Genomic DNA, 19,641 nt, shown 5'->3' on the forward strand with positions numbered 1-19,641 from the left:
TCCCCCAGCCCCTGGAAACCACCATTCTACTTTCTGCCTCTATGATTTTGACTGTTCTCAGTACCTCATGTAAGTGGAATTATACAATATTTGTCTTTTTTGACTGCCTTACTTCACTTAGCATAATGCCCTCAATATTCATCCACGTTGTGGCATATGTCAGAATTTCCTTACTTTTTGTGTGTGTGTGTGTGTTTTTTTTTTTGGTGGTATGCAGGCCTCTCACTATTGTGGCCTCTCCCGTTACAGAGCAACAGGCTCCGGACCCGCAGGCTCAGTGGCCATGGCTCACGGGCCCAGCTGCTCCGCGGCATGTGGGATCTTCCCGGACCAGGGCACGAACCCGTGTCCCCTAGACTCTCAACCACTGCACCACCAGGGAAGCCCTGTTTTGTAGTTTTTATTGTACAAGTCTTCAACTCTTTGGTTAAGTTAATTCCCAAGTATTCTATTCTTTTTGATGTTATTGTAAATGGAATTGTTTTTTTCAGCTTGTTCATTGTTTATGTCTAGAGATGCAATTGAGTTTTGTGTGTTGGTTTTGTATCCTGCTACTTTGCTTAATTCATTTCCAAGAGTTTTTTTGTGTGGAATCTTTAGGGTTTTCTACATATAATATGATCTGTGAACAGATATAATTTTACTTCTATCTTTCTAATTTAGATGCCTTTTATTTATTTATTTATTTTCTTGCCTGGTTGCTTTGCCAAGAACTTCCAGTACTATGTTAAACAGAAATTGCAACTGTCCTTTTGCCTCGTTCATGATCTTAGTGAAAAAACTTTCAGTCTTTCACCATTGAGTATGATGTTTGCTGTGGGTTTTTCGTATATGGCTTTAGTTATGTTGAAGTAGTTTCCTTCTGTTACTAGTTTGTTGAGTGTTTTTATCATGAAAGAGTCTTGACACTTGTTATGTTTTTTTCTTCATCAAATAAGGTGATCACGTGGGCTTTTTCTTTCATTCCGTTAATGTGGTATATTACACTGATCAAATTTGTATGTTGAACCATCCTTACATTCTAGAAATAAATCCCACTTGGCCATCGTGTATAATCCTTTTAATATGCTGCTGAATTCTGTTTGCTAGTATTTTGTTGAGGATTTTTGCATCAAAGTTATGAAGGGATATTTGTCGGTAGCTTTCTTTCCTTGTAGTGTCTTTACCTGGCTTTGGTATCAGGGTAATGCTGGTTTCATGGAATGAGCTGGCAAGTAGTCCCTCCTCTTAAATTTTTTTGGAAATAATTTGAGAAGGGTTAGTGTTAGTTCTTCAAATGTTTGGTAGAATCCACCATTGAAGCCATCAGTTGGGAAATTTTTTTGATTACTGATTTAGTTTTCTTATTAGTTACAGATGTATTCAGATTTTCTATTTCTTCATGATTCAGTCTTGGTAGGTTTTGTGTTTCTAGGAATTAGTCTATTTCATCTAGGTTATCCAATTTGGTAACATATAATTTTCATAGTACTCTCTTATAATCCTTTTTATTTTTGTGCAATTGGTAGTAATATCCTCACTTTCATTTATGATTTTAGAAATTTGATTCTTCTCTCTTTATTTCTTAGTCCAGATAACTAAAGGTTTGTTAATTTTGTTGATCTTTTCAAAGAACCAACTTTTGGTTTCATTGATTTTCTCTGTTGTTTTTCTGTTCTCTGTTTCATTTATCTCTGGTCTAAACTTTATTTTCTTCCTTCTGCTAGCTTTGGGTTTAGTTTGTTTTTTACTTTCTAGTTCCTTAAGTTGTAAAGTTAGGTTGCTTTTTGAGATCTTTCTTGTTTTTTAATGTAAGCATTTATAGCTATAATTTTCCCCCTTAGCACTGCTTTTGTTGTGTCCCATAAGCTTTGATATGTTGTATTTTTGTTTTCTCTCCTCTGTAAATATTTTATAATTTCCCTTGTGATTTTTTTCTTTGATCCAATGGTTGGTTAAGAGTGTGTCATTTACTTTCCACAAATTTGTGAATTTTCAAGTTTTCCTTCTGATATTCATTTCTAACTTTATTTTGCTGTGGTATGTGGAACATACTTTGCACATGTATCTTTTTAAAGCTATTGAGACTTAGTTTTTGGCCTAACATTTGGTCTACCCTGGAAAACATTTCATGTGGACTTGAGAAGAATGTGTATGCTGTTGTTGTGTAGAGTGGTCTGTATATGTCTGTTAGATCTAGTTTCTTTACTGCATTAAGTCCTCTATTTCCTTACTTATCTTCAGTCTGCTTGTTGTCCATTATTGAGAGTTGAGTATTGAAGTCTATTATTTTAGAACTGTCTGTTTCTACCTTCAATTCTAATTCTGTCAGTGTTTGTTTCATATATATTGATAGTCTGTCATTAGGTGCATACATGTTTATAATTGCCATATCTTCTTCCTGTATCGACTCTTTTATTAATAAATAATGTCCTTCTTTTTCTCTTATAAACTCTTTTTGATTCAAAGTCTATTTTGTGTGATGCTAGTATAGCCATCTCTGTTCTCCTTTGCTTACTATTTGCAAGGAATATCTTTCTCCATTCTTTCACTTTCAATATGTTTGTGTATTTGGCTTCAAAGTAAGTCTCTTGTAGACAGGAGATGGTTGAGTCACTTAAAAAATCAATTTTGCCAATCTTTGTCTTTTGATTAAAGAGTTTAATCCATTTACATTTATAGTAATTATTGATAAGTAGGGACTTCTGTCATTTTGCTATTTGCTTTCTTTATACCTTTTTTGTCCCTCATTTCCTGCATTACTATCTTCTTTTATGTTTAGTTTATTATTTTGTAGTGGAATGTTTACATTTCTTTCTCATTTCCTTTTGTTTATATTCTAGAGCTATTTTCTTTGTGGTTACCATGGGGATTACATTTAACATTCTAAAGTTATAACACTAATTTGAATTTAGATTAACTTAACTTCAGTGACATATAAAAACTCTGTTCCTTTATAGCTCCTTCCCCAACCTTTTTGGTTTTGATGTTACAAAATTATGTGTTCGTATATTATGTGCCCCAATGCATAAACTAAAAATTATTTTAAATGCATTAGTCTCTTAAATCTTACAAAAAACTGAAAGTGGAGCTACAATCCATTCTTACAATAAAAATAGCTCTAATAATTGCCTGTTTATTAATCTTTAGTGTGATCTTTATTTCTTTATATAGCTTCAGGTTACTGTCTAGTGTCCTTTCATTTCACCCTGCAGGACTCCCTCGAGCAATTTTTGAAAGGCAGGTTTACTTTGCCATCTTCCAAGAATCTTCTATAATGCCTTCTTTCAGTAATTTGGATTTATTTACTTGATATGGAGCTGTATGTTTTTAAAAGGAAAGTTTTAATATTTATAATTTTTATTTTATTTTATTTTATTTATTTATTGTGGTACGCGGGCTTCTCACTGTTGTGGCCTCTCCCGTTGTGGAGCACGGGCTCCGGACACGCAGGCTCAGCGGCCATGGCTCATGGGCCCAGCTGCTCCATGGCATGTGGGATCTTCCTGGACTGGGGCACAAACCCATGTCCCCTGAATCGGCAGGCAGACTCTCAACCACTGCGCCACCAGGGAAGCCCTAATATTTATAATTTTTAAATATGCAATATACTGATTTTTCTACTTTGGTTGTTGCAAATGTTGGGAATATATTTGTCTGCAAATAAAAGTAAATTTAACTTTTAGTCAGGATTCTTTAGAAAAAGAGAACCAATAGGAGATATATATATATATATGTGTGTGTGTGTGTGTGTGTGTGTGTGTGTGTGTGTGTGTGTATGTTCAACAAATATATATACAGAATATATGTATTTGTTGAACACTTAAAAATATGGTAGAAACTATAAATACTTAAAATATGGTAGAAGCTACATGTTCTTGCTGTACAAAGAATAATTAGACATGGTCGAGACTCTTGAGGAGCTCATATGTAATAGGTGGTGTTTAAACACATGAATATAACAATATCATTAGGATTATAGACAGAAGTATAGAGGGGGAAGCAGGGGTACACAGGGGAGTGAGTCTCCAACTCTGCCTTAGTGGTATTCAAAAGTCTTTACAGAGAAAGGGCTATTTGAATTGATCGTTGAAGGAAAATGCCCAGGCATTTTCTTGGTCCTCCTTTAAGGAGAGTGAATCAATGTATTTCTTAGATAAGACTATGCAATGATAAAAGTGTTACAAAAAAAAGCTTCTATAGTCAATTAAGTTTGGGAATGCTTAGTTAGTCAAACATTTTTCTTAGGTATGTTACTTCTCAGAGCCTATCAATAGCCTAATGTGCTTCTTGACTCCTCAAAACAGGGAGATAACGCTCAGTGTTTCATGACTGTATCTCAACAGGGAATCTTTTGCCCCTTACAAGGTTTCTTAGACCTAGTATTCTGCAGAAAACACCTTGAGAACATGGCTCTAGTGTTTCCTTCAGTACTTAGCTGATTCTAAGCTAAGTACTGAAGGAAACACTAGAATAATACCAATAATACCAATAAGGAATAATACCAATAATGCTTGGTATTATTTCTATCGTTTTACATTTGTGGAGGCTTGTTTTGTGACTCAGTGTATGATCTATCCTGGAGAATGTTCCATGCATGCTTTGATGCTTTATTTTTAATTTTAAAATTTTTAATTTTTTGATTGAAGTATAGTTGACTTATAATATTGTGTTAGTTTCAGGTGTACAGCATAGTGATTCAGTTTTTTTTCCAGATTATGTTCTACTATGTTATTACAAGATATTGGGTATAATTCCCTATGCTATACAGTAAATCCTTGTTGCTTATCTATTTTGTATATAGTAGTTTGTATCTGTTAATCCCATACCTCTAATTTGTCTCTCCTTCCCTCCACTTTGGTAGTCATAAGTTTGTTTTCTATGTCTGTGAGTCTGTTTCTGTGTTGTATATAGATTCATTTGTATTACTTTTTACATTCCACATGTGAGTGATATCATACAGTGTTTGTCTTTCTCTGACTTATTTCACTAGGTATAATGTTCTCTAGGTCCATCTGCGTTGGTGCAAATGGCAATATTTCATTCTTTTTTATGGCTGGGTAATATTCCATTGTTTATGTATCATTGTGTGTGTATATATATACACACACACACACACACACACACACACCCCACATCTTCTTAAGCCAGTTATCTGTTGGTGGGCATTTGGGTTGCTTCCATGTGTTAGCTGTTGTAAATACTGCTGCTGTGAACATTGAGGTGCATGTATCTTTTCAAATTAGTGCTTTTGTTTTTTCTGGATATATACCCAGGAGTGGAGTTTCTGGATCATATGGTAGTTCTATTTTTAGTTTTTTAAGGAACCTCCATACTGTTTTCCATAGTGGCTGCACCAATTTACATTCCCACCAACAGTGTATTCCCTTTTCTCCACATCCTCTCCAACATTTGTTATTTGTAAACTTTTTAATGATAGCTATTCTGTTGGTGTGAGGTGATACCTTATTGTGGTTTTGATTTGCATTTCTCTAATAATTAGCAGTGCCCTCCCTCTTTTCTTCTTGCTTAGCCTGGGTAAAAGTTTGTCAATTTTCTTTATCTTTAAAAAATATAAGCAGCTGTTGGTTTCATTGATTTCTTTCTATTGTTTTTCTGATCTCTGTTTTATTTATTTCCTCTCTGATCTTTATTATTTCCTTTCTTCTGCTGACTTTAGGGTTCATTTGCTCTCTTTTTGGTAATTATCTTAGATGGTAGGTTAGGTTGTTTATTTGAGATTTTTCTTTTTTCTTGAGGAAGGCCTGTATTGCTATGAACTTCCCTTTTAGAACTGCTTTTGCTGCATCCCATCGATTTTGTAAAGTTGTGTTTTCATTTTCGTTTGTCTTGAGATTTTTTTTTTATTTCTTCTTTGATTTCATCATTGGACTACTGGTTTCTTAGTAGCATATTGTTTAGCTTCCACATGTTTGTTCTTTTCTCATTTTTCTTTCTGTAGTTGATTTTTAGTTTCTTACTGTTGTGGTCGGAAAAGATGCTTGATATTATTTCTATACTTTTACATTTGTGGAGGCTTGTTTTGTGACTCAGTGTATGGTCTATCCTGGAGAATGTTCCATGCATGCTTTGAGAGAATGTGTCTTCTGTTTTTTGGGGTGTGTAATGTCCTGTAGATATCAGTTAAGTCCAACTAGTCTATTGTGTCATTTAGGACCTCTCTTACCTTATTGATTTTCTGTCTGGATGATCTGTCCATGGATGTCAGTAGGGTGTTAAAGTCCTACTATTATTGTATTATTGTCAATTTCTCCCTTTATGTCTCTTAGTATTTGCTTTATATATTTAGGTGCTGCTGTATTGGATGTATGTATGTTAACAAGTGTAATATCTTCTTGTATTGATCCCTTTATCATTATATAATACTTTTCTAGTCTTTCTTATGGCCTTGGTTTTAAAGTCTATTTTGTCTGATACGAATATTTCTAACCCCTCTTTTTTGTCATTTCCATTTGCATGAAATGTCTTTTCCCATCCTGTCACTTTCAGTCTGCATGTGTCTTTTGCCCTGAAGTGAGTCTCTTGTAGGCAGCATATTGACGGTTCTTGCTTTTTTTTTTTTATCCACTAAGTCACTCTATGTCTTTTGATCAGAACATTTAGTCCATTGACATTTGATGTGATTATTGATAGGTATGTACTACTTTATTCCTTGTTTTCCAGTTGTTTTTGGAGTCTTTCTTTGTTCATTTCTTCTTTTTGTTTTTCCTATTGTGGTTTGATGATTTTTTTTTTTGTAGTATGCTTCAGTTCCTTTCTTTTTGGTTTTTTGGTGGGTTTGGATTTGTTGTTACCATGGGGTTCATGTATGTTGACTTATAACTATATATAGTTGCTTTAAAGTGATCATCATTTAAGTTCAGACACATTCTAAAAGATCTACATTTTTTACTCCCCTCTGCCACATTTTGTGTTTTGGATGTCCTATTTTGTATCTTCATGCTTATCCCTTTTACTGTTTATTGTAGTTATAGTCACTTTTACGACTTAAAAAAAAATCTGGCTTACTTAAGTGATCTTCAACCCTTAGTCTGTATTTGCCTTTCCAGTTAGGATTTTCCCTTTCCTATGGATTCTTGCTTCTTTTCCATTTAGATAAGATCTTTCAACATTTCTTTTAGGGTAGGTTTAGTATTGCTGAATTCTTTTAGATTTTCTTGTCTGATAAATTCTTTATCTATTCTTCTCTTCTAAATGATAATCTTGCTGGATAGAATATCCTAGGTTGCAGATTTTTCCCTTTCAGGACTTTGAATATATCATGCCACACACTTCTGGCCCACCAAGTTTCTGCAGAGAAATCAGCTGATAGCCTTTATGGGGGTTCCCTTGTAAGTGACACTTTGTTTTTCTCTTGCTGCCTTTAGAATTCTCTTTAACTTTTTCTATTTTAATTATGATATGCCTTGGTGTGGGTCTGTCTTGGTTCATCTTGTTTGGGACTTTCTGTTCTTCCTGTACCTGAATATTTGGTTCTTTCTTTAGGTTCAGGAAGTTTCCAGCCATAATTTTTTCAAATACATTTTTGATCCCCTTCTCTCTCTCTTCTCCTCCTGGAACCCCTATTATGTGTAAGTTGGCATATTATCCCAGAGATCTTGTATGTTGCTTTTTTTTTTCCATTTGTTTTTCTGTCTGCTCTTCTAATTGGGCAATTTCCCTTATTCTATTTTCCAGATCACTTATTTGTTCTTCTGTTCTTCTGTGTCATTTACTCAGCTATTCATTGCTTCTAGATTGCTTTCTAATCTCAGAAATTGAATTATCTATTTTTTATTGGGTCATCTTTATAGTTTCTAGTTCCTTGTTACAATGATCTGCATTTATATTAATAATCTTTCTTAATTCATTTAGCACTTTTATTACCTCCTTTTTGAATTCAGTGTCTGGTAGACTGATGATCTCTGTCTCATTATTTAGTTTTTCAGGTGTTTACTCTTTTTTAATTGGGAGTAGTTCCTCTGCCTTTTCATTTTACTCAACTTTCTCTGTCTCTGTGAATTTAGGAGGAATAGTTACCTATTGTGGTCTTGAAGGGGTGTTTTTATGTGGGAGTGTCCCTATGTAGACTGTGTTTATCCAATGTCTTTGGTGTGAGGGCTGGTTCTGATGTAGACACCAGCCATGTCTTTCCTCGGGGTGTGCTGGCCACCATCACCTTGGTAGGGAGTATAGTTGGTGTTGGAGGATTGAAAGCCTATGCAGCATGTGAGGTGGAACTTTCTCTCTGCTCCATAGCTATCACTGGCCTGTTGGGGTGGGGTCTGCTCCCCAGTTGCTGGAGCAGAAGTCCTGAGGGTTGGGCTCAAGCAGACTCTGTTCCCTTTGAGTGTGTGTTTTGCCCCAAAGTAAGTGAGGCTTGTGCACTCACAGAGATCTGATGGTATTGCCTGTGCAGGTGTCTGCAGGTCCACTCAGTCGCAACCCAAGTTGTGTCCCTTCCCCTGTTGTAGTCATCTAGTACAATGTCATCTAGCATTGTGTGATCTAGGGCAAGGCTGTGGTGTGGAGTGGGTGGGGCTGGAGCATTCACTAGGTGGGGGTTGGGAGTTGGGGCACTGTGGCTGGAGAAATTGAAGTGGGCTGCTTCATTAGTGCAGACTGAGTTAGTGCCAGCACTGGTTGCAGCTGCCCCACCTGGACCATCCCCCACACCCCCTAGCCTCCTCTGCATCTCTAGATTGAGTCTTCTCCCAGGGCCTGTCCACCTCAGATCCAGTGCCAAGATGTGGTGTGGAGTGGGCAGGGCCGGGGTGTTCACCCCACTTGGATTCAGAAGAGTGGTGAGGTGGCAGCCACCATGCAGAGCTCTCTCCACTCTGTTTGTTGGCAAGCCAGCACCTGCACACTCGTTATGAGTAGAGTCTAGGCTTCTCCAGCCCTTCTCCAGTTCCTGCGGTTCTCCCAGCAGCCAAGAGGGCTTGTCTTCTCCATGTAGGACCCCAAGACTGGGACACCCAGTCTGTCGCTCAGCCTACTCAGTCCCCAGGGCGAGGGCCTGCCTGTGAAGACCTTTTTCTTTCAGATCCCTCCCAGCGGTGGAGGTCCCAACCCTATGCCTTTTTTCCATCCTTACCCAGTTATGTGGAAATCTTTCTTGCAGCTTTGGTTGTACAGGAGCTCTTCTGCCAGTTTCCAGGTAGTTTTCCATGATAATTGTTCCACGTGTAGATGTATTTTTGATGTGTTTGTGGGGGGAGGTGAGCTCCACATCCTCCTACTCTGCCATCTTGATCTGACCTTTGTATGATTATCTGATGCTTTGTTTTAAAAATATTTTCTTCATGTCAAGAAAGAAATCAACCATTCCTTTTTTTCCCCCAGAGTTTTAATCAAGGATGCAAATTAGGGACTTCCCTGGTGGTCCAGTGGTTAAGACTTCAGCTTCCAATGCAGGAGGTGTGGGTTCGACCACTGGTTGAGGAGCTAAGATCCCACATGCCTTGCAGACAAAAGAACCCCAAAACATAAGATATTAGAAGCAATATTGTAAGAAATTCAATAAAGACTTTAAAAATGGTCCACATCAAAAAAAAAAAAAAAAGAATGGATATTAAATAATTCAAATGGCTTTATCTTGTTTCCCTTCTGACAAAATATGCTGTCTAGTTTGTTTAGGCTTTTATAACAAAAATACTATGGGCTGGGGTCTTATGAACAACCAACGGTTATTTCTTACAGTTTTGTAGGCTGGGAAGTCCCAAGATCATGGTGCCCGCACACTCAGTGTCTGGCGAGCACCCACTTCCTAGACAACTGTTTTTTCACTGTAACCTCATGTGGTGGAAGGAGCGAGGGATCTTTCTGGGGCCACTTTTATAAGGGTACTAATACCACGCAGGTAGGCTATGTCCTCATGACCTAGTCACTTGCCAAAGACCCCACCTCCTAAAACCATCACCATGTGGGGTTAGAATTCCAACATATAACTTTTGGAGGGACACAAACATTCAGTCTGTACCATGTGCTATTAGTTATATCTTCAGTTCTGTTCTAATAAGAGGATGTTGGGCTCTGAGGGTAATGAGAGATTAGCATAGTTTAACAGAGTTAATAATAGAAACTTAGGATATTTGTGACTGAGAAGACAGAGATCTTGGGTCAGATGATCTTTAAATACTTTCCAGTCCAGTTAATCAGAAATGTTTCCTATTGAGGCTTAAACTCAAAACAATATTTAGTTAGTAAAATGGATAGAGCATTTTGTTGGTTAAAGTTACCATCTTCATTTATCAGTGATTTTTATGTTCCTCCATATCTTTATCATTATTATCATTTTTATTAAAGAAATTATCTATTGTAACATTTTTGTTATTCCAAGGTAGATTTTCATCTTACTTAATACATAATTCCTTTTAGAAATTGTAAAGATTCAAGTAGCATATAAGAAAAAAACAAATTAAGGTGATGAAATAACTGTACATTAGCAGAAAATTGTAACTTATACAGAAGAACAAGATCAGAAAGGAAAAAAGGGAACAAATATATTTTTGATGATTACTTTAGGTTACAAAATATCTAATAATAATGAAACTAGTATTTATGCAGTACTTTCTAGGTAACAAAAATATTAAATATAAAATTTTTTTTAGGTATATTGAATTCTCTTTTCTATTTATTTTACAGGCAGGTCTTTACATTTTTGTGTCTTAGAGAAATTACCTGAAAGCCCTTCCTATATGCTGTGGATGTTAAAAATTCACGTGGTTTTATTCCTCTAAGCATTTTGACCATCTTCCTTCTGTCTCACAGTCTTGTGGAGCTGGCTGGGTTCCTCTGTTTTGCAAGAAGGTACATCTCTCTGATGCTGTGCCTGTAATAGTCTCCTTACTGAGATCTGCCCATGAATATGATATTAAACACGTTGGTTGAGTTTTGCTTATGTGGGGTCTGTCATCAATATGGAATAGAATTCAAGAATTTGACTTTTTCTTCTCTCTCTTCTGCCATTTCAACTGAATTATAGAAATTAGGAATGAAATTTAGTCCTGCCCCTCTCTCTTGGTCAGGCTATTTTTGTTTTCGTTTTTTATTTTTAACCTGTGGGAGTTGGAAATATTTCAGGGTTTCCTTTTTTGCGAAATTATGGTGTAAATGAATCCTTTTGCTTTTGTATTCTTAATGACAGTATAAACGCCTGAGATCAATTTACTCTTATTGTTGTTAATGACAGTATAAAAGTCTGAGATGAATTTACTCTTAAAGTTGTAGATCTAAAAAAATTTAATAAAGTCAATTGTAATTTTTCCAAGAGAGTTATTTTCAATCAAACACTGAAGAAAATTAACACTGAAGAAATAATAATAAAAACTAATAATAACAACTAATGTTTGCTAAGTAATTCCTATATGCCAAGCACTTTTAAATCCTTTACATATACTATCTCTTATATTCCTCATAGCAATCTTATGAGGTTTGATTGAATTTTGCTTTGATTTTTAAAGCAAACAAGCCTTTCCGATAAACAGAATAGGTGCTCTTTTAACCATCCTAATAAGGAAGTTAAAAAAAACCTGTCATAGAAACAAGAAACTATAGCTTCAAAAGCTTGCAGTCCTCATAAATCATTCCCACCTCTAGACCCTTTCTTTAGGAAACATTCCAAGACTTCACTGTGTTGTGAATAATTTTTACTTCAATCAATGTACTCTATGCCCCTATGAAAACCTACATATTCCTCAGTAAGGATACATAATTTTCCTCATGTTGGATATTTAACATCACAAGCTGACACCCAGTTCCAATAGTTGATTTGAGCTTTGCAAATTTTGAAGTGCTCAGAAACAAAGTGCCTGGTATCTTTTATAAAGAGCTAGTGAAAAGTGACTAGCATTAAGGGAGTTTGACTGATGTGTGGTAATCAGGTGGGAAATGTCAAAATGTATTTGTTTAAACCTTGCACTTATTTTATGTAGATAAAAGACAATATTCAGCTGACTTCGGTATATCACTTTACAAAACATACACAAGAAATTTAGTAAAATTTGAAAAGCTTATTAAGACTTACAGTTTCCATGTTCATTTTATATTTTGGGTATACTCTCCTACAAGCACAGAGACCAGCAGGCTTTGTTTTCATACATGTCATAAACCAGAGCCATAGAAGCATGATTTTTGAATGAAAAAGATACCAGGATTTTCGTCTTAAAGAGAAGTCTGGAACCTTAAGATTTTTATTTTGATTCTTTAAACTTCTAATAGAAGTTTTATTGGGGTAAATTCACAAACCATACAATTTACCATTTTAACAAAACACACAGTTTGGTGTTTTTTAGTATATTCAAAGAGTTGTGCAAATACCATCACTGTCTAATTTTAGTTTAGAACATTTTCATCATCCTGAAAAGAAATCCCTAACAGTTAGCATTCACTTCCCATTTCCCTGTCCCTTCCAACAGTGCAAGGCAACCTAAAATTTACTTTCTACCTCTGTGAATTTGCCTATTCTGAACATTACTTATAAGTGGAATTTTACAATATGTGGTCTTGTGTGATTGGCTTCTTTCACTTAGGAAAGAAGTGAAAGAAGGCTCAAGGTTTTCAAGGTTCGTTCATGTTGTAGCATGTTTCAGAACATTATTTTTTTTTATTGCTGAATACTATTCCATTGTATAGATATACCAAATTTGTTTATCTACTCGTCAATTGATGGACATTAGGGTTGTTTCCACCTTTGGACTATTCTGAGTAGTGCTCTAAACATATGTGTGCCAGTTTACATTTAGGTCTGTGATTCATTTTGGATGTTTTTGTGTGTGATGTAGGGGTGCAACTTCACTCTTTTTCATGTGGGTATCTGGTTGGCCCCAGCATCATTTGTGGAAACACTGTTTTATCCCCATTGAATTATCTTGGCCCCCTCGTTGAAAATGAATTGACCAATCTTATAAACTTTATTTCTGTATTCTCAATTCTATTTTGTTGATCTATGTGTCTATCCTTATACCAGTACCGCTTTTTTAATTACTATTGATTTGTAGTATGTTTTTAAATTTAGCAGTGTGAGTCCACCAATTTTGTTCTACTTTTTCAACTTGTGTTGATTATTTTAAGTCCCTTGCTTTTCCATATGAATTTTAGAATCATCTTATAAATTTCTTCAAAAGAGGCAGGTGGAATTTTGAGAAGAACTGCACGGAATCTGTAAATCAATTTGGGGAGTATTACCATCTTAAGAATGTAAAGTCTTCTAATCCATAAGCATGGGGCACTTTTCAATATATTAGGATCTTCTTTAATTTATTTAAACAACATTTTGCAGTTTCCATTGTACGAATCTTGCACTTCTTTTGTTAAATTTATTTGTAGTATTTATTCTTTTTGTTGCTAATGGAAATGCAGTTGTTTACTTAACTTTCACATTGTTCATTGCTACTGTACGGCTACTACACTGTATTGTTTATGACTACTGTGCAATTGATGTTTGTATATTGATATTGTATCCTGCAACTTTGCTGAGCTTGTGAATTCGTTCTAAGAGTTTTTTTTGTGTGGGCATGTGGATTCCTTAGGATTTTCTATATACGTGACCATTTGTGGACAGAGATAGTTTTACTTCTTTGTTTCCAACCTTGATCTCTTTTATTTCTTTTTCTTGTCTGATTTTCCTGGCTAGAACCTCCAGTACAACATTGAATAGAAGTGGGCGGAGCAGACATCCTAGCCTTGTTTCTGATCTCAGGGGAAAAACATTCAGTCTTCTACCACTATGTATGACGTTAGCTGTGGGTTTTTCATAGATACCTTTTATTAGGTTGAGGAAGTTCCCTTCCATTCAAAGTTTGTTGAGTGTTTTTATCATGAAGGAGTGTTAGATTTTGTCGAAGACTGTCAACATCTATCGAGATGATCACGTGGTTTTTGTCCTTTATTATATTATTATAATACACTGCATTGATTGATTTTCTGATGTTAAATCAACCTTGCATTTCTGGAGTAAATACCACTCAGTGATGGTGTAAAATTCTTTTCATGTGTTGCAGTATCATTTTGTATTTTGTTGATTTTGTTTCTTGCATTTATATTCATAAGAGATATTGGCCTATAGTTTTTTTTCTTGTAGGGTCTATGTCTAGTTTTGTTCTTATTAACAGTGGCTTTGTAGAATGAGTTGGAAAGTGTTCCCTCCTCTTGTATTTTTTCAAAGACTTTGTGAAGAATTGTTATTAATCTTTAAATGTTCTTGGTTTGATTTTTTATGACTTCCTTTGTAGTTTACCATTTGCTATTGTTAAATGCAAGTGGGGCTTGTAAGTGGGGCCAGGAAGGTGATGTTTATGGTGATCACCTCCTGCAGGACAATTGACAGTAAAAACACAGGACTCTAAATGGAACTGTTGAGTGTTCACTCTGCCTGCTTCTACTGAACAATGCTGATTACTCAACCACTGGAGAACATGCTTAATTGTAGAAACAAGTTAGAAGCTTTTTATATCTTGAATTCAGAACCACAGTTGGAAAATGCCATTTTCCTCAGTGGAGCCACTGGTGTATGCCCAATTCACTGTCCCCAAATTAAGAAGTCTTACCTGTAACTTACTAGTACCAATTTGTTTAGAAACATTATTTAAAAGAGCCTATTAAGAGGTGCTACACTGACCTCCTTTTGAGTCAGAGAGCCTGAGAACAAGGAGAGTTTGTTGAATCCTAGACATCACGTAAGGTAATTGACTAATAAATATTTACATTGTCTTTCTACGTGTTTCAAAATACTTTTGGTCATTAACCACTCTACCAACTCAGTGGGGAAAATTAACACTGAAGAAATAATAACAACAACTAATGTTTGCTAAGTAATTCCTATACGCCAAGCACTTTAAAATCCTTTACATATACTCTCTCTTATATTCCTCATAGCAGTCTTATGAGGTCAGTACTAATATTATTCTCTACTTTTCAGATGTGGAAACTCAGAAACAGAGAGGTAATCTAAGTTGCTTGGTGTCAGGCAGGTGGAGAATGGTAAAGCCAGGATGTGACCTAAACTGGAAGATAGAGTGGATTAGGCATATTCCAGAACAGGGATTCAGATTCAGGGTTTCTGCTTTGTAAGTTTTGAATTTATAAGTCATTTGTCTCTCTCTAATGAAGAATATAATTTTCAGTCAGCAGTTAAGAAATGTCCATAAAGGATGTATTTAGATGGTCTAAGTCTAAGGACTTGAGATTACACAGTCTCTCTCTGCAGGGTTAATGTAATAGATAAGTTAGTATAATAAATATTTAACACTTATTAAGGGCTTACTATGTTCCAGGGTAAGTGAGTTATTTGTATAAGTTAACTAAATTTGCAAAATAACTATGAAATAGGTATTATAATTATCATCGCCAATCATAGCCGAAGCCACTGATGCAAAGACGTGTAACTTGCCCAAGGCCAATTAGCAATAAGTAGCACAGCCCAGATTTGAACCCAGACAGTCTTGCCCCAGAACCTGTATTCTTAATCACTGTGTCATGCAGTGTCTCTAAGTCAGTAAATAGTCACCTGATACACGGTCACAGCAATAACAGTCACACCGAGAAATCAGTGATAAGACTGGATCATCGCGTTTATGCACGTGCTGATTGGAGTCACTTGGACAGGAGAGAAATGTGTTATGGCTCAAAGGAGGAAAAAGGCTTTTCTCTGAATATGAGACAACCTGAAACGAGTATGGAAGTACAAAAAGAAAACTTAATTTGGAAAGGGAGGCTGTTAGCTTGTGCTTCCACAGAAGACAGGAACAGACTGATGGGATATGGTGAGCGCTCAGAAGCTGTGGTCCTGAGCGAGTTGTGGTGGTGTGGTTTGGAGTTTTACCTCAGAGGTAAAAGGGGACAGTTTGAAAGAACAGTTCTAGAAAGTGAATTTGATAAACTCAGCATGGGGAGAGGTTGAATCAATATCAACTCCAATTTAGATTAATATCAACTTCAGTTACAAGTGTTTCCAGTGATGTGAGAAGCATCTGGAAATTAGCAGAAAAAACTTGACCATTTGGGGTGATATTTCCCCCTTCATGCCAAAATCATAATAGTTTTCTTTTTCTTGTGGCAGTGAAATCACAGACCTGGGTTTATCTGGCACTTTTCTTACTGGGAATCCAAACATTTCCCCAGATGTTGTTCTATGGTTTTCGTACACAGTGTTCTACCCCTATGCAGGGCCACATATGCAGACCTCTGTGTTTGGGTGGGAAGAGAGTAGCTCTCGAGCCAGTCAGTGACCAGAGTGCTGGTTGTACCAGTTTTCTTCCAGACGTGTGAGCCTTCTAGTCTGCAGCCTAGACGTCATGTAATGAAGTAATAAACTTCATGTAATGTTTTCAATGACATTTTAATTAAATTGAAGTTTCTAAGTTATTTTTATCAAAAAGAGAAATTACATTCACATCAAAAGCAAGTAAACCAATATTGCCCACCCTTTCCCTTCCTCACATGAAAACAGAGGTCAGTGAAAGTCTTTTTAAAAATACTTTTTTGGTCCATTTCCACTTTCAAGGTAACCTGGTGGCTTCTTTTCTCAAGCCCTCACACAGGTATTCAGGAATACCAGGATGGTGTGCCAAAGATCCCAACAGCTTGTATTACGGTGGAAGATGCAGAGATGATGTCAAGAATGGCTTCTCGTGGGAGCAGAATTGTCATTCAGCTGAAGATGGGGGCAAAGAACTACCCAGATGCTGATTCCTTCAACACCGTAGCAGAGATCATCGGTAGCAAGTATCCGGAGCAGGTGAGTGAAGGCAAGGGATGGGCTGTCTGGGAATAAGGTGCTGTGGTCAAGTTTCAGTTTTTAGAGACAGTTTAGGAAAGAGAGAATGAGTCTGCAGAGAGGGTCTTCATAGACTCCTTAAAGGCAGACATTTTTTTGTTTTTCCTTCAAGCGTTTACTTTGACCGAAGAAGGGCAGGACTAACTGAAGGGCATAATATGATCCACTGTGTGGAAATTCAACTCCGAATAGTTGAGGGCAGTATTTGTCCATATGTGTTGTATTTCTTCCATTTGGAGCCACTTGGCATTTGAGATCATACCAGTAGTTGACAGCGTGCTTATTGTGTGACTTACCTTCCTCCATCCTTTCAAAGCTCTGTGAACTAAGTCTATTTTCTTCATTTTGCGGGTGGGGAAATTAACCTAAAGGAAACTCACTTGCCTAAGGTCCATACAGCTAGTAAATGGCTGAGAAAGGACTCAAACCCAGGACCTTGTGAATATTAATCCAAGCTATAGACCACAGTTTATGTGAAACCTTTAGAGGGTTTTTGGGGTTTTTTTTTTTTGGAAACTTCAAATAGTCTTAGATGCGTATTCAAACTGTATACTAGCCGAAGCTTAAATGACTTCAGCAAGTTACTTATTCTCTAAGTCTTAGAGAATTTATCTACAAAGACAGGGATGGTGTATGTAAGGAACAGGATTACTATGAGGACTAGACTAGATAACGTATATCTGATAGCCTCCTACTATAGTGTTTGTCGCATCACATGCACTCATTGAATGTCATGTCCATTTACTTCCTATGACATCAAGTGTACAAAAGATGGTTTTCATAAGGTTTCTGGTACAAACCTTCTTTATTAGTAGTTATTGAAATTCTGAAAATAGCACTTAAAAATATAGCTGTTTGGGCAGTTCAGACTTGTATTTTGTTTAAGAACGTCAGTGGGATGAAGGAACAGACACACAGTAATGGAGAAACAGTCCTTCTGCACGTGTCCTGACTCAGGGCCTCTCTCACACTTAAAGAGTTGCGCTGCGGTAAAGATGCGTTTTACGTTTTAGGACCCTTTTCTCCCTTCCTAAATGACCTGCTCCCTGGACCTGGGCATGCATCAACCCTGGGGTTACGGCCGCAGGGATAACGGAAAAGCAAGATCTCAGTAGGACCATGGAGAGTCAGACAGTGTAGAAAAACTGTAGTTTTTTTTTTTTTGTTTTTGTTTTTGCGGTATGCGGGCCTCTTACTGTTGTGGCCTCTCCCGTTGCGGAGCACAGGCTTCGGACACGCAGTCTCAGTGGCCATGGCTCACGGGTGCAGCCACTCCGCGGCATGTGGGATCTTCCCGGACCGGGTCACGAACCCGTGTCCCAGGCATCGGCAGACGGACTCTCAACCACTGCGCCACCAGGGAAGCCCGAAACTGTAGTTTTAAATGTTGAGAAAACAAATAAGCCCAGCCCCTTGTCTCTTTAGGAAACCGAGAACAACAGAAGAGCCAAGAGTCCACGTTTCAGGTACTGAGTAATCCCTAGTCCAGGGTGGGAGGAGGTTAGGATTATATATTATCAGTTGTCTGGATGAACAGGCTGATTCTGGCCTAAGGGTGGGTGGCAAGGTGAGTGAGTTATTGGAACCTTAATCTGAAATGGCCAGTGGCTGTCGGGCTCTGAGGTCAAAGCATTATAAAGCGGAGGCGTTCTCGGGCTGCAGCAGCTGGAGGGTTGAGGTAGTGCTGGCTCAGAGCTTCCCGGGAACCGCCGGCATCTTCCAGCTGAGCGTGCTCGGGCCTCTCCTCCTCAGCCCTGCGTGACTGTTTTTCCAATCAGTTTTATTGAGGTATAATTTACATAAAATAAACTTACCAAATTTAAGTGTACAATTCGATGAGTGTTGAAAACTGTAATCCAGTAGTGTAAGCACATTCATAGCAGAGAGTATTTTCATCACCCCAAGTGTTCCCTTGTGCAGTCTGCTCCCCTGTGCCCTGGGCACCACTGATCTGCTTTAAGGAACCATAGCTTTTTCTTCTCGAGAGTTTCATATAGGGGGCATCATGTAAGCGGGGTCTTCCGGGCTGGCTTCTTTCACTCAGCATTAATGCTTTTGAGGTTCATCCGTGTTGTTGTATCTGCTGTCCATGCCTTTATACTGCTGGGTAATATTTCACAGCATCACCTCAACCCTGCAGCTTCTGCAGCCCAAGACACATTTCACAGTGTGTTTATCCATTCACCGCTGATGATGGACATTTGGGTGGTTTTTAGTTTTTGACTGTTATGAGGAAAGTGTCTGTGAACATTCTTGTATAAGTCTTGTGTAAGTCTCCCTATGGCCGTATGTTTTCATTCCTCCTTGGGTAGGTGCCTAGGGGTGGAACTGTGGGGCTGGCCTGAATCTTAAGGACCCTCATCTCTGTCAAGATGCTTCATCCTCAGTATTCCATGGGGGCAGCGCCTCCTCCGGGAGAGTGATGAACAATTTCAGAGCTGTCCCAGGAGTCAGGATTAAACTTTTACCTCTATCATAACGTTGCCCAGCATTCCAAGAGTTAGTTATAAATACCTTGTTGCCTACATGTAAAAGATAGAAGATTAACAAAAGGTCTCCCACAAAGAAGTCGCAGCATCATTTGCCCAGAAGGAATGTGGGTGAGTGCAGTGAAGTGAAGTCCATGTGTCTGTGTTTGGGGAGGAATCTGCCTTACAGCCTGCCTGGAACCACAGGGCATGTCTAGACCAGAAAGGGAAGTGGAAAGCATGTGTCCTCCCCTCCAGGTGTGAGGTGAGTTAATGAACCTTAGTAAGCACCATCCGTCCCTGATAAAGCCTCCTCTGGGAACCCTCCCCTCATCCCACCACTTTATGCCATTGTTATGCTGTCATCTCCCACCAGAACTTGCAGATGCCCTGAGCATTCTATTTACTTTCTCTCCT

General features: G+C 37.5%; 1 protein-coding gene across 1 annotated transcript in view; it reads left to right on the plus strand.

Moving 5' to 3' along the window:
* CPQ (carboxypeptidase Q) overlaps window positions 1-19,641 on the plus strand; it is a 369,106-nt gene that overhangs the window by 87,709 nt on the left and 261,756 nt on the right. The window contains exon 3 of the mRNA XM_065895425.1: window positions 16,510-16,717. Coding sequence (XP_065751497.1) covers window positions 16,510-16,717 — 208 coding nt within the window. The remainder of the gene's footprint in view (window positions 1-16,509; window positions 16,718-19,641) is intronic.

This window comes from Phocoena phocoena, chromosome 17 (genome assembly GCF_963924675.1).
Source record: "Phocoena phocoena chromosome 17, mPhoPho1.1, whole genome shotgun sequence".
In the NCBI taxonomy this organism is placed as follows: Eukaryota; Metazoa; Chordata; class Mammalia; order Artiodactyla; family Phocoenidae; genus Phocoena; species Phocoena phocoena.